A 14,756-nucleotide genomic window follows, 5' to 3' on the forward strand; every position below is an offset into this window, starting at 1 on the left:
AAGAGGGACAAACCCCAAACTAACGAGACTGTCACCCACAGTCAGGGTGGAGAGACTGGGGGGTGGGAGCAGGGACAGAAGGGGTAGGTGGGGCCCTTCGTGCACACCTCTGACGGCAGAGCCAGGGTGAGGTCTCGCGTCCTGACACACAACTCGCTGAAATCAACCACGAGGGGCAGGGGGCGGGGGGGGGGGGGGGGGGGGGCGGGGGGGGGGCGGGGGGGTTCCCACAAAGAAACACAAACTAATGAACTCAACTGTATTAAAACTGAACAGCAAAGCGCCACTGACGGGCAGAAGGAAGGATCCCAAGGAACCCTGGGGCACAGCAGGACCATAAGCTGGGAAGCCACAGGGGAGGACTAGACACAAGTCCTGCACTCGAGTCAGGACATTTGTCTTTCGCACAGGGAGGGGGCAGCAATTCTCAAACTACCCGGGATGGATTCCGAGGACTGGGCAAATAGGTAAACTTCCTGTGGGTGATGTGGCAGAGAAAGCCATTCCACGTAAGGGGAGGGAAGCCTGGGACGAGAACCGTGGACAGATGCAGACGGCGTGCGGACGGCCGTGCGCCGAAAGGGCCTAGGAGCCACCACGGCCACGGGGGCCGGGAACGCACCGCTGCCGGGCCCTGCTTCCGAGCGCGCCCTCCCATCGAAGGGCCAGGGCCGCGTGGAGCGAGAACGAACACCAAGCCTTGGGGCTGGAAGCGTGTGACCATCCCGTGCTGCCAAAAAGTGACAAAGCGCTCAAACGAGGGAGACACGCTGCAAAGGCACAGCAGCCGGCTACAAGAAGCCTCCGGGAGCCAAATCCGGGACATCTGAGCAGCAAGATCAACAATGACTAACACACCATAATCCAGAGAGTAAACTAAATATCCAAGGGCCCACACGGATATAAATAACTGAGTAAGTAAGTAAAGGAGAGAAAAGGGACAGCTTTTCTTCAGAGGAGAATTCCGACAGACAAACATGGAAGGAATGAGAAAAACAAAAAATCACCACGAGGCGGTCTCTACAGCAAGACCGCTACAGGCGAGAACCAGCCACGGATGCGAGAACGCGTGAGTCGAAGGACGTTAGGAACGAGATCATCTCCAAGCGTGTCCGCACGAGACACTCAGCAGTCACAGAGGCACAGGCGGTGACCCAGCAGAGAAGCCTGGCAGGGGCCACCAACGGGGCCACCAGCCCTCGCTGCTCACGTGCCGCAGGAGCACGGCTGACGGACCCTCGGCCGCTCCCCGCCAGGGCTGAACACAGGGGCACCGGAGCGGGCGCGTCCCGTGGGGCACAGGCTCCTCCACCGGGCCGCTCCGCTTCAAGAGCTCCCCGCCGGCAGACACACGCTCACACCTGTGCTGCGCAGCGCTCGGACTCTTCCTGTCCCCTCCCCGCAGCCGATCTCCTGGACCTCACCCCCCGCCCCCACCCTGGCGACCGCCTCCATCCCATGATGCCAACGGACACCACCGGCGATGACAGGAACGGGAACCGAGGAAGCATCCCCACGGGAGACCGGGGAGACGGGCCCGCCAAACGCACCGCGGGACAGTGGCCGATCCTGCACCCGGAACAGGACCGCGGTGCACAGTGGGGGAAACCTGAGCACAGTCTGGAGATCAGTGCACGGTCTCAGGGCAACATTCACCTCCAGGCTTTGAGGCCTGCTCCACGTCACGTAAGATGGGAGTCCTCGCGCGCTATTTGTGAAACCGTGCTGTGCATCTAACCGCTTCCAATGAAGATTTCAAAATTAAAAGCAAAAAACAACTCTGACCAAAAACACATAACCTCAAACTAATCGTGAGAAAGCATCAGACTAACTTCCATCGAGAGGCAGGCTGCCTACAAAGGAGTAACCAGCGCTCCCCAAGGCGTCAGAGTCACGAGGGACAGCAAAGGACAGAGAGCCGAGGCTGGAGGAGGCCGGGCAGGCCGGGCAACGAGCACAGGCCCGGACGCCGGCCGAACGGACATGGAGCACCGGGGCCCGGTCGCCTGGGGGCCAAGTCCGTGGGTCCCTCACAGCACAGGGCTCTTCGCTGGCTTTAACGGGCAAAGTACCGTCAGCGAAGGTGCTGGCGTCGGGGGGGGCTAGGTAAAGGGTATGTGGCAAACGCTTTACCAGTTTCACAAATTTCTGCAAACCTAAGATTATTTCAAAAGAACGCTTTAGAAGTAAAAAGAAGAGGGCGCCTGGGTGGCTCAGTCGGTTAAGCATCTGACTTCGGCTCAGGTCATGATCTCGCGATTTGTGGGTTCTAGCCCCGAGCTGGGCTCCACGCTGACAGCTCGGAGACTGGAGCCTGCTTCACATTCTGTCTCCCTCTCTCTCTCTGCCCTTCCCCCACTCGTGCTCTCTCTTAAAAATAAAATAAACGTTAAAAAATATAAAAAAATGAAACAAAAAGAAGTTGGCAAATCAGTACTTTAAACCACCTGCGTTATCAGTAACAGAACATGAGGACGTGGAAGGCGGTCCAGGCGCGGCCGGGCAGCCCCCTTGCAGAAGCAGCAGTGTGAAGCCCCGCCCCCCCCCCCAAGGGTCCCATGTCATGTGACCAGTGATCGGTTCCCGGTCTGAGGCTGATATCCTGTGCAGAGGGAGAAGCACCCGCAGAGCCCAGGGAAGAGGAAAGGCCTAACTAAAGGAGGCACACCGACCTTGCCTGCGGTTTGTAGCTGTTGAGAATCTGATAGGCTCTGAGCAGATCCAGCTTGCCATGGCCTTGCTCGAACATGTTGACACCTGGAAGCCTCCGGGCGGACGCGATGAGGGCCTGCTTCATGCTGGCCGGGTTCACGAGCTCTCGCTTCTGGACTGTGCTGGAGGGAAGATCACGTGTTTGCTCACGCTCGCTCAGGAGGAGGAGGGACACGGGACTACCCCTAATGTGTGTTCATGCAAACACGTGGCCCCGGATCTTGTGCTGCCTACAATGGGAGCTTCTGTGGGAAAGCTCCGGCAGGATGACATGGAGAACATGTGCTCGTTTCTGCACCTGTCTCAGGACTGACTACTTCTTAGCCTCCCACACGGCTTTATCCTAAATTTATCAGGGACACGTATGTTCCCCATGACTCAACTGAACAGACCTCAGAGGGTGTCATTACAGGAGGCAAGAACAGGTAAGAGTTACCGGCTCCCCCGGGGAAGGGAAGCCTGCTGGTAAAAGGAAGGAGACAAGCTGGGGCATCCCCCGGTGGCGGAAGGAAAGGAAAACAGACGGGTCCCCGAGAGCAGTCTGCAGGACGCGGCCGGGGTCCAGCGCCTGAGGAGGCCAACGGCCTCGGCCCACCTTTGTTGTTCTGGAGGCCTGTGTGCGAGACACGACAGGTGGACGAGGCCCGACAAAACCTGCCACACCTGAGGCCGGCCTGAGCCCTGCGTCATCAGAACGCACCTGGACAAAAGAACGCACGGCTCTACCTGGCCAGGAACTTAGTAACACACGGGCATCAACGATCAGTACATTAACACGCTCATTTTTGTATGTCTGTGTATCATACGTGCAAGTAAATTTTAACTCCCAAGCACAAAGGAAAACAGACTTTCCTCAGTTTGTGAATCTCTTTCTATGATGGTGGCCGGTCTTGGAAGTGTGGGCGGAATTTCTGATAGCCCTGGATGGAAAATCTGAGGTGAGCAGAGAAAGAGGAGGTGAGATGGGATGGACTCTTTTTCTTTTTCAGGTTTATTTATTTTTGAGACAGAGAGCAAGCAGGAGAGGGGCAGAGAGAGGGAGACACAGAGTCTGAAGCAGGCTCCGGGCTCTGAGCTGTCAGCCCAGAGCCTGACGCAGGGCTCGAACCCACGAACCATGAGATGGTGACCTGAGCCGAAGTCGGACGCTTAACCGACCGAGCCCCCCAGGTGCCCAGGGTGGACTCTCAATGACAGAACAAAGGGCTGCTAGAAGTTCAGGAGCCGTCACAAGCCCCCACCCCAGCGTGAACAGGCCAGACCAACAGCCAGGTCCCGCTTCCTCAGGAGCGCTGCGCGGCTGGAGGCGAGCTGACATGCCCCAGGCGCGTTTCTGAGCTCCCACAGGTGGCACTTCTATCTGCCACAGGGGCAGAAGGAAAGCAAAAGGCGTCCCTGATGCTGGAAGCAGCTGTCTTTAGAGAAGCTGCTAGAAACGGAAGCCTCGTCCCTCACCTCCCCGCCTGCCTCACGGGGAGGGGTGTGCCGGGGTCAGCAGTGCGGCCGAGACCTCAGCCCCGGCCGCAGTCACAGCTGGCGGGGACGGAACCAGGGCCTCTGCTCCCATAAGCACCAGGGTGGCCACGAGGAGCCCTAGAGACACGCTCCCCTCCGCTGAGCGTGCAAGCCCGAGCGCACCTGGTACCCACAGTCCACCCGCCTTCCCCTCCTCCTTTCTGCATGCAACAAGGGTGAAGGAAACAGCTGGGACAAAAGAGGGTTTCTGGCACGCGTATGGTTATTCCCCAGAGACCACTCTGGCCAGGGTCAGCGTTTCCAGGAATCTGGCCCTGACCCCTAAGGAGAAGATGGGAAAAGGAGGACGGAGTTGGAAATCTACCTTTATCGAAGATGACCAATTAAAACACAAAAAATCCCAGGCATTAGAAGCTAAACTCAACGGTAACTTTTTAAAGAGGATTTTAAACATAAAAACGTTTACTACCGTTTCCTTGTTTTACTTTAATTTTAAACACAGAATATAGTAACTTTCAAATATAGTTTCCCATTACCACAATACAATAGCTCAGCTAAAGCCTCATCTAAGTAGAGAGTGACCTGAGGGGAAAATACAAAATATATTCTAGCTCCAAAGACATCTCTTTGTAGCTTTAAGAACAAGGAACACAGCCCACCTGACTAAGTCAAAGCACGTGAGTGTCAATTCTGGTCAACGGTCTTTAAGAAAGTCTTCCAATTTCAATATGTGCAAAATCAAGGAACAAACACTAGGCTCTAATCCAGCGATGAGGGATTCAATGAGACAGAGAATAAATAAATTACATAAACTGTCAGTCCCACAGCCTGATGAGCCAGCGCCTTAGCTAACAGAGGACGTTAAAAAGTGATCCTCAAGGAAATGAGGAATATGGCAGGAAAGTATCTGTTTGTTCCCTGCCTGACATACACTCGTTTCGATATAACAACTACAACTGTGGCACAAATTCAGTCTGTTACAAACAAAATAAAAGGAAGCCCAGGGTACATGGGGAATCCCAGATCTTCCTCCATAGTGCTGTGAACCTAAAACCACTCTTAGAACATAAGTCTTTAACAAAACAAACCAGAACAGGGGCGCCTGGGTAGCTTAGTCGGTTAAGCATCCAGCTCTTGATTTCAGCTCAGGTCATGATCTCAAGTCTTCTCGGGTTCGAGCCCCGCATCAGGCTCTGCGCACTGACTGCGTGGAGCCCGCGTGGATTCTCCCTCCCTCCCTCCCTTTCTCTGCCCCTCCCCTGCTTGCGCTCTCAAAAATAACACACAGAAACGAGCCAGAACAAAAACAGACACGAACACGGTAGCAGGCACTGTGCCCTCACACACTGCCTCGCGATCAGACTTCACAGTATGTTCACACGCCTGTCACCTCTGCCACGAGTCCCCTACAAGGAACAGGGTGGACGTGGGGCCAGAGAGGCGCGGCAAGGTTCGCGGGGTGCTCCCGACCCTCAAACATAAGCTGGTGACGAGCACGACTCAGCTCGTGGTCTGCCAGTACCACGTTCTCTCCGCTGGGCGCCACTCACCTTACCAATAAGGTGACCGCCCCGGCGACCACCGGAGAGGCCACGCTGGTCCCCGACAGGGCTCGGCAGCCCCCCTTCACACCGGATCCCCTCACTCCGGCACCGTAGGTAACAATATCGGGCTTCACACGGCCGTAGCCTCCTGGGAGTTCCTACAAACGAAAGCAGTTGGTCTCTACCACTGGCACGCGGCTGCACGCGGTTCCGAGGGGACAGAACCAAACCAGAGACAGGACTGATTCACAGGCAGCGCAATCGCGCAACCTTACTAACACGCTGGCTCTGGCCCAGAATTCACTGCGATAGAAAAAAATCAGCCGAAACGACAACGTAGAAAATAATTTTTGGCACGTTTTATAGTAACCGGTACAAAAGGGTCAGGTCATAAAACAAAAGCGATTATTTCAAATTCTGCAAGACTAGAAACCGGAAATTGCTCTATCTCTAAACTAAAAATTAGAGACACATTAAAAAGATCAGGAAATTAAAATCAAAAATTAAAAAAGGAAACTGTTTCTTTACAGGGAATAATACTGAAGACTTCAGTTGGGATTTCAGAGGGGAAGGAAGCACACGTAACTGCAGGAGTAACTCAAGGTTTTAACTGAGTACTCCTGGGGAGCCCGGTTGGCTCAGTGGGTTAAGCGTCCGACTCTTGATTTCGGCTCAGGTCATGATCTCACGGCTCGTGAGTTCGAGCCCCGTATTGGGCTCTGCGCTGACAGTGCGGAGCCTGCTTGGGATTCTCTCTCTCTCCCGTCTCTCTCTGTCCCTATACCACTTGCTCTCTCTCTCAAAATAGACTTACAAAGTGTTTAAAAAAAAAAAAAAGATTTTAACGGAGTACTCTCTTCAATTTCCTGGAAATGGAGGCAAAACGTGAATTACAATAGGATCTTATGTTGTGTAAGAAAGAAGAACAGCAAGCTGAAGTGAAAAATCTTTCCTGGCACTCCAACATAAATCAACACTGGACCCGTATCCATGTGGGGCACTGAGCAAAGGTGCCTTCAAGGGCAGCTCTGCAGACCCGTCAGGAACAACGCTCACAACGCCACTACAAAACGAGGCCTGGGGAAAGGCCAAAGACGTGGCCCATGATTCACAGCCCCGGGAGAGGCCGGGAGGAGGACCCAAGTGCTGCAGCTAACTTCACATCCAACCCTGTTCCGGGGGGCTGTGTTGCAGGGGGTAAAGCAGGACGATTCAGAGGCACAGTTAAACCCCAAGTAGCTGAAGTAATTAACTTTCTGGAGTTACTTCTATTTTTCCAGCTAAATATAATGATTTCTAAGGCAGCAGAGCTGATAAGCTGCTCTCACTGGCTTCTCCTGCTTCCTGACACCAGAAAAACCATGCCACCCGGCACGGAGGACTGCTCACCTTTCCCCCAGGTAGGACGGGGGGGTGGGGGGGGTGGTGAATCCGACCAACCTAAAAGTGAGTTACTCAGAGGTCAGTTACAAAGAAGCAGCCACAGAAGCACCACTTGGAACCAGCCCCTGCCTAGCATGTCACCACAAAGCGGCAGACGACAGAGGGGCCAGACCTCTTGTGGGCAGGCACCCACACCTCGGCCTCCTCCCCAGCGGCTTTCTGTGCGTGCACCTACGCACACACCCAGGGCGCGAACACAGACGGTTCTGTGTGCCACATCCCACTGGTGAAGACAAGCCTACCCAGGTCGTCATTCCCCTTGAAGAGAAGCGGGCGATGTTATCCTCAAAGTCAATGCCGCCCACTCCAATCACGTCCATTTGGTCAGCAGGGTTATTCAGAGTGCTACAACGAGGCACAAAAACACAAGGGAAGAGAGGTAATTAAAAAAATGTTTTTCTTAAGTTTATTTATTTTTGACAGAGACAGAGCACGAGCATGAGCAGGGAGAGGGGCAGAGAGAGAGGGAGACACAGAATCCGAAGCAGGCTCCAGGCTCTGAGCTGTCAGCACAGAGCCCGACGCGGGGCTCGAACTCACGAACTGTGAGATCATGACCTGGGCCGAAGTCGGACACTTAAACGACTGAGCCCCCCAGGCGCCCCGAGAGGTAATTTCAAATGAGTCATTCAGGTAAGGACCAATACTCCCAGAAATACCCGAGATGGCGTTAGGTTCTCCCGAGGCTCCTCATGGCTGTCCAAAGGCCATGCTCTCTGCCACTCGTGTGCTGGGCCGAGGCCATCATCTCGTACACAGAGCACCTTCTCTCTCTTTCCCTCCGTCTCAACCTATCTACCACCCTGTGGCCCAAGACACACTTCACCCCCGTGCTTCTGCGATCAGAGGAACCCTTCCTCTGACCAGCACGAGACTTCACGCGATCATGACCAGCACCCACTCACACGTTCTCATTTCACTTTCAAACTTTCCCAGGGTGTGCGTCCTGTCCCCACCAGATCCCACACTTCTCTGCCACCTTCAGGAAGTCACGGTTCTCAACTGATCACCTGCACGGTGCTTCCCTTCCTCCCAGGGAACCCGGGAACGACCCCCTAGGCCCTCGTCCTGAGCCCCTCACACACCAGACAAGGTGCAGAGGAAAACCACCTAGTTCTCCTTAATACCTCAAGCGCACAGATCTGCAAAGAAATCAGAGTGAAACAAATCACAGCAACACAACATAAGTCAAGATGAGGCCGAAGTGTTTGAAAACCACAAAGAAAAGCGTGGACGTGATTAGGCAACGACAACCCCCTGCAGGTTCCTGAATAAGAAAACTGCTAGAATCCATCTGACGAGCAGGAACCGACACCGAGGAAGAAGAAGGAAGGTACCGCTCCCGGGGGCTCCGGGTTCACAGTGCCCTCCACTGGAGGCCGTCCTCCCGAGCACGGTGGCCTCGGGCCTCCGTGACGGGCAGCGAGGCTGAGGCCCAGGGACGGGAGGCCCCCACGGCCTGTGCTGTCCCACAGCATGACCCCACATCGCCCCGGTGGGACACAGGCTGGATTCTGGGGGGGTGGGGGCCAGAAATGGGAAAGGCGGCCAAAGGGAAACACGTGAAACGGGGAAACGAGAAAACCGGAGGCGATGACCCGGTACCGGACGCTCCTGGTGGTGGAGCCGCAGCTCGGGGATGCTGACGCCCGTCACCCTGCGGGTCACACACGGCACAGACGCCCGGCAGCACAGCCGCTCCAGAACCCTGGGCCCCCGCACAAGAAGATGGCATCGCTAACAACTACCGGGCCGGGACCCTGCCACCCACAGGCAGTTTCTGACCTGGACAAACGTCAACCTCATACGGTGCGGCCTGACCCTGCGCCCGGACCCTCTGTGTAAGTCCGTCAGCCCTCACGGCCTGGCACGCGCGCCCAGGGATGTCGCCGCACGACGCGACGAGTGACGCGGGGCCGCCGCGCGCACGTCCTCCCCCTCCACTGGGACTGCGGAGCGGGGGAGGCGGCCTCTGCCTTTCCTCCTCCTCCTCGGTGGTTACCTCACGCCCTCCGCACGGCACCGAACCGCGCACATCCCAGGAACCCGACCAGGAGGAAGACGCGCGTCCCGCTGCAGAAGCGTGTCAGCGCCAGAGACGACTTACGCACATCACGCGGAATACAAACCAGAGCCGCGGGGGAGAGCCAGCAGCGGTCCCTGAGCAGACACGGGCGTACTGCCTACGACCCGCCGGCCAACGTCTCGCCTCCCACGCTGCTTCAGCTCACCATGACGACCCGGCACAAGCGGTCCCCTCTGCTCCCCTCCGACCGGCCCCGCGTGTCAACCGTCAGAGGCCATCGGGTGTGTCACGCCACCCGCACTTTCATCTCCGTCCGCCCTGCTGCGTCTGAACCCCGTCTTTCCTAAGAAGGCACCCGTCCCGTTTACCGCCTCACCCCCGGGCCTCGCACAGAGAGGGCCTCGCTAAACACTGCAGAATCCACTCCTTTCTAGCAGCTTCACTTTTCTGGGTGTTTTGGTTTGGTTTTTTTAAGTAGAACAGAAACTGCAGGCCTCCAAACTGATCACGGCAAAATAAGAAAATAAACAGACAAACAAACAGAAACAAGACGGGCCCGAGCTGACCAGTGAGGCAGTGGGTGGCGGGCACCTGGTTCGTTGCACGGTCTGGCTGGTTGTGAGCGGAACGTTCCCACGATACAGAGCTTCAGACAGACAGACACAGAGACAGACCACAGATCTACAGTTATTTGAGGGGGAAAGGCACCTCCAACTCATCCCTGTGGGGAATACTTACCCGTATAGAGGCCCGTCGTTGCCAATAGCAGAAACCATGATTACGTTGTTAGCCGTTAATTCCCACACCTACGGGACGAGCAAACATTTAATTATGAAAACATACCGCTCTCAATCAACACAGAACTATCCAAAAATACCTACGACTCCTAGAAATAATCCTCGAAAAAGAAGAGTGCCCTCGAACACGTAACACTAGACCCTCGCAGGCATGGATGTTTGCCAACCGGCGTTTTCGCGGTGCTGAGAAAACGGGCCTCATCACGGGCCTGAGAAAACGTGTCCATCGCGGGCCTCACGATGGACACGGAGGAGCCCGCTCTCCGCGCAGGTGCAGAAAGGCGCTGTTCGGAGCAGAAACCAACACGGCACAACGTGCGGCCTCCAACGCAAGTCCCCGAAGCTTGCACCACCGCCCATCGTCCTCACGAGGCAATTGCCTCGCGGGTGAGGGGCCACCAGCACAGCAGGGACGAAGCGCTCAGAGCAGAAGCCATCATCAGGCGCACGGTCCTTTGTGCGGGGACACGACCCACCTTGTCGACGAAGGGATGGTCCATGAAGTCGGGGCCGCCGATGCTGAGGTTCAGCACATCCACCTTCTTCAGGATGGCGTAGTTGAAGGCGTCCAGGAACCAGGAGGTGTAGGATACCTAGTTCAATGGCCAAATACGACTTTAGGGGCCTCAGGGAGCCTCCAGGTGCCACAAGAGGGTTTTGTTGCTAAGGGCAGAGTACAGCCTCTGAAGCAGCGTGACGCGTTAACTTCGATTTCAGAAATAAAAACCAAGAACAAACAGTGCTCCGAAATATAAACTCTGGCACCTGGAAATTCTTAGTCCCTGCAGCTGGACTCGAGGGAGAGCCGCGTCCTGAGGGTGGCTCGTCTCTCCGGGTTGAACGTCCAGCTCCTCAGCTTAACGTACACCTGCCGGGGTGAACCCCCAAGCCTGTAACTGCCCCTCCTTCAGAGGATTTATCCTAAGACACTTCCCTTTGAGAGTTTCTATGTAGGTTTACGTATTTGTCTAGGTTCTTTATTCCTCAACAGACTGAAGGGCAAACCTCATAAAAAAGTTATTTCATAAAATTATTTCTCTGATGTTCCATTTCCTGGCAGAGTCAAATGGCTTTCTGTATCACCGTTCAGATGTTTTTACAAAATACGAAATTAAACTTCTAGTACAAAAGGGATTTAAGTATTTAAGAATTTAAGATTTCTGTTTCTTAAAGGCTTTTCAAAACAAAACGTGTTTACGTTTGCTTGTACAGGCAAAAAAAAATTCCAGGAAGAGGCGATACATGAAACGGAGAAACTGTCACGGGGGAGACGTGAGGTGTAAGGGAAACCCGCTCCCGGGCGGGGACAGGGTTGGGGGGATTTTCCCCGTGTTGCCTTCAGGTATTTTTGAGCTATTTACCATCTACGCAAAAATAAAATATGAAAAGTAAGTAAACACGAAGACCCTCCCCCGTTCTATAAATATTTAGGAGGCGAGGAAGCGGGGTCGGGAAGCACACCGCCCAGCGTGACACCGGGGGCCGTGGTACAGAGCCGGCCCTCCAGCCCGTCACCACACAGCAGGGGTGGCAAACACCAACGTGCCCTTCTCTTGTCTAGGAAGCACAACGTGCCCACGGACATGGGGGCCCGGGGGCCCGGGGGCCCAGGAAGGAACGAGACGGGGAGGAACCGCCACGGCCCTCGGAGTAGGGTCTTCAGGGTTCGCGGGAGGCCGACGGAGGCGTGGTGGCAGAAGGGCGAAGCCACACGGAAGGGGCAGTGGCGGGACGGCAGGGCCCGTGGGAGACACGGGAAGGAGCTCGGCATCGAGGCGGCTGCTGCTTCTAAATGAGCGCGTGTCCTCCCGTGTTTTACTTTCTACGTTTCGGTATCGGCTCCTCAGGTTTTGGGAGTCCTCGGAAACACCTACCTGGTTATTGGTAAAGACCCTGAAAATATGAAGTTCTGCATCCGGAGCAAAGCCCTGGCATTCCCGCATGCTGGCTATCACGCCTGCCACAAACGTGCCGTGGCCCAGCCCTGGAGACCGAGAGGGGAACGGTCGTAAAACACAGCTGATCGCGTGCGCCGAGATACAACATCTCGAGCCGCCGATTCAAACGGGCTCTCTTGCCCCGAGCCCCGGACCGACCGAGCCACGCCGCAGCCGCCTCGATTCTGGCCACCCCGCCCCCTCCCAGACGGGCGGGAAGTGCTCCTCCGCCAGACAGCCCTCGCTGCTCACGCTCTACCCCCGCCCCCGACAGCCCGGGAGGGTGAGACGTTTCTGCCCAAAGGCACACGAGCTTGGGTTTGTCTCAGCGACCGCTGCACCGGCTGTGGGATCAGCACACGGAAAACCGTACCCTTAACCCATAAAACCGCGGGCAGGAGCGAGGGGCAAAGACCGGGTCACGCCACGGCATCGCCACCCACCGTCGTCCAGTGTTCGCTCGTTGGTCCAGTTGGTTCTCTCCTTCACGTTTTTGAAGTGGGGGTGCTTCTCGCTGAGCCCAGTGTCAAAAACGGCAACCCTCACGTTAGCGCCTGATTCCAAAACACAAGCAAGCGTGATCGTGTTTGGACAAATCACCTTTTTGGATTTTGTCCGTAAAATCTACTCCTCCTGGGGACTCCGAGAGAATGACCTGTCACAGAGGCCCAGAGCCCGCCCTGCGCGCGTCAGGTCAGGCGCTCCAGGGAAACCGGTTGAGCCAAGACGAGGAAAAGGGGATGCTGGGGGGAGGCGGGAGGGGGGATACCATTCATTTGCGGCTAACAAGACTTGAGGTTCTCAGGGCGTGTCTGGGGACACCCTCAACTGTCTGCAGGGCTCCGTCCTCCACAAAGCAGTGGTTTCCCCCAGGTCTCCATGCCCTCACCTCCTCAGAGAGGCCACGGAGAGCGAAGGCCACCACCAGGGCACACACGCTCAGGAGAGGGGACACTACTCCCAGGCCTTCACGGACGCTGCTCGCTAATGACCTCTGACACGGGGGCTGCCGGAAGCGAGCGGGGACGATCGCATTTTAAGGAAAAGCACTATACTGTGCACTTGGCTATACTTCGGGCACGGGCCAAAAGCTGTGGGCACGGATGCTGAGACGGATGCTGCCAGATCAAGAAATTCTAGGGACTAAGTAAAAACCATAGGACCTTCGTGGTACTTAACAGTTAAGAGACGTCAGGAAGGCGGGGTCTTTCCGGCGTGAGAGCTGCGTTCACGTATGGGCGTTACGTGGGGCAATCGATCACACGCACATAACCGACACCTACTGCTCACGTCCGAATGACGCACATGTTATCTCGGAAACCACTTGGCTTAGGGGGACAGAAAATGCTCTTCTGATTAGAGAGAATCTGTTCTGTGAAGAATTCTCATCCGAAAAGGACAAAACCACGAGGTGACGCTCACTTAATAAAAGGTCGGTCCACCAGGCGTGAGCGTCTAAGTGTCTAGGATATTGTGCAGGGCGGGAGCTGAGGAAATCAAGGGAGACGTAAGGGTCTCCAAGGCTGGGGGGACACGGGGAAGGACCCCGAGACCGGCATGACAGATGGGGGCTGGAGAAACTTCTGTCTGGGTCAGGGTACGAGCCCCACAGTAGTCAGGAGAGGAGTTTTCTGCCGTGATCCATCAGTGAGGAAAGGCCGCACTGGTCGGGAGTTTTAGTTCCCAGGAGGAGGTCCCCAGTGCCATGCACAGCCCGTACCCCGTGGAGCAGACGATACAGAAGCGATACAGGAGAGACGCCAGCGCAGCAGAGGGCAGAGGGGGCAGCGGCGGGGGGGCAGGCGCGGGGACGGAGGCACCCACCTGTGTAGCCCATCTGCCACAGCACGTCCGCCTGCAGGGTCTGGGCCACCTGGCGCGGGATGGCCCTCAGCAGCCGCCGGCTCGAATGCCTTCCCGTGGCGTGCCAGAACCCGGAGCCCAGGGACAGGCTGGCTCTGCGCAGGGGCCGGGACGACTGCCACTTGCGGCTCCACCGGGTCTCGTTACAGGGCGCTGCGGGGTCGGCGAGAGCCAAGGGGACAGGGGTCAGAAAAGGAGCCGCTCGCCAGCGACCCGGCAGCCAGGAGGGAAGGAGGACGACCGCCCCTGGACGGCCCGGGTGGCGGAAGGGCGGTCTCTCCCTGCGGCTGCACCGACGGGACGTCAGTCCGCGATCCTTATGCTCCCCCAACAGTCCTCTGCCCGAGATTTTCTAACTGATGGAAGGCACAGCGGGGTCGATAAAATAACATTTAAAGAAATAAAGTCCATCGCGACTAAAACTGGAAAAATAAGATTTGCCTGATTTTTCCTCAGCAACTGGTTCTCATTGAACCAGAAGGTTTAAAACAAACAAACAAACAAACAAACAAAAAAAAAACAAGAAAATGGCCACTGACCACTGACCACTGGTGATGGGTCCCAGCACTGGGCTTCTGGGACAACAACAAACACGTGAGCCCATCAGGCCGGTCTCTGGTCAAACATCAGTAGGACCTTTTCCCAAGCGTATACTGCTCCCGACCCTCAACGTGCCGACCAGAGTGTCCCCAGTGTCCCCTTTCAAACAGCAAAACCAGAAAGGAGTCGGGGGGTTTCTGAGGACGATGAGCTGCGTCGTATCTGGATTTTGCCGGTGGATGGACAGCCGACTGCACACTTACCAACGCCTGCCAACCTGCGCGCTGAAAACCATGAATTTCACTATCTGTAAATACCTTACTTTGTTGAAGATGGAAGAAAAAAGCAAAAGAAACACCATGAAAGCCATCCTTACCTTTCAGGACCCCAGTACCATGAAGAAAAATTGCATCTCAAA

At 55.9% G+C, this 14,756-nt stretch overlaps 1 protein-coding gene across 2 annotated transcripts in view; it reads right to left on the reverse strand.

Annotated features, from left to right (window-relative positions):
* Window positions 1-14,756, reverse strand: part of MBTPS1 (membrane bound transcription factor peptidase, site 1) — a 52,231-nt gene that overhangs the window by 21,428 nt on the left and 16,047 nt on the right. For both annotated transcript variants that reach the window (XM_049622478.1, XM_049622479.1), the window contains 8 exons: window positions 13,760-13,951; window positions 12,379-12,489; window positions 11,873-11,982; window positions 10,475-10,591; window positions 9,940-10,007; window positions 7,418-7,520; window positions 5,739-5,890; window positions 2,673-2,834 (listed from right to left, as the gene is read on the reverse strand). In XM_049622478.1, coding sequence (XP_049478435.1) covers window positions 2,673-2,834; window positions 5,739-5,890; window positions 7,418-7,520; window positions 9,940-10,007; window positions 10,475-10,591; window positions 11,873-11,982; window positions 12,379-12,489; window positions 13,760-13,951 — 1,015 coding nt within the window. The remainder of the gene's footprint in view (window positions 1-2,672; window positions 2,835-5,738; window positions 5,891-7,417; window positions 7,521-9,939; window positions 10,008-10,474; window positions 10,592-11,872; window positions 11,983-12,378; window positions 12,490-13,759; window positions 13,952-14,756) is intronic.

The sequence above is a fragment of the Panthera uncia genome (genome assembly GCF_023721935.1).
Source record: "Panthera uncia isolate 11264 chromosome E2 unlocalized genomic scaffold, Puncia_PCG_1.0 HiC_scaffold_20, whole genome shotgun sequence".
Taxonomy (NCBI): domain Eukaryota; kingdom Metazoa; phylum Chordata; class Mammalia; order Carnivora; family Felidae; genus Panthera; species Panthera uncia.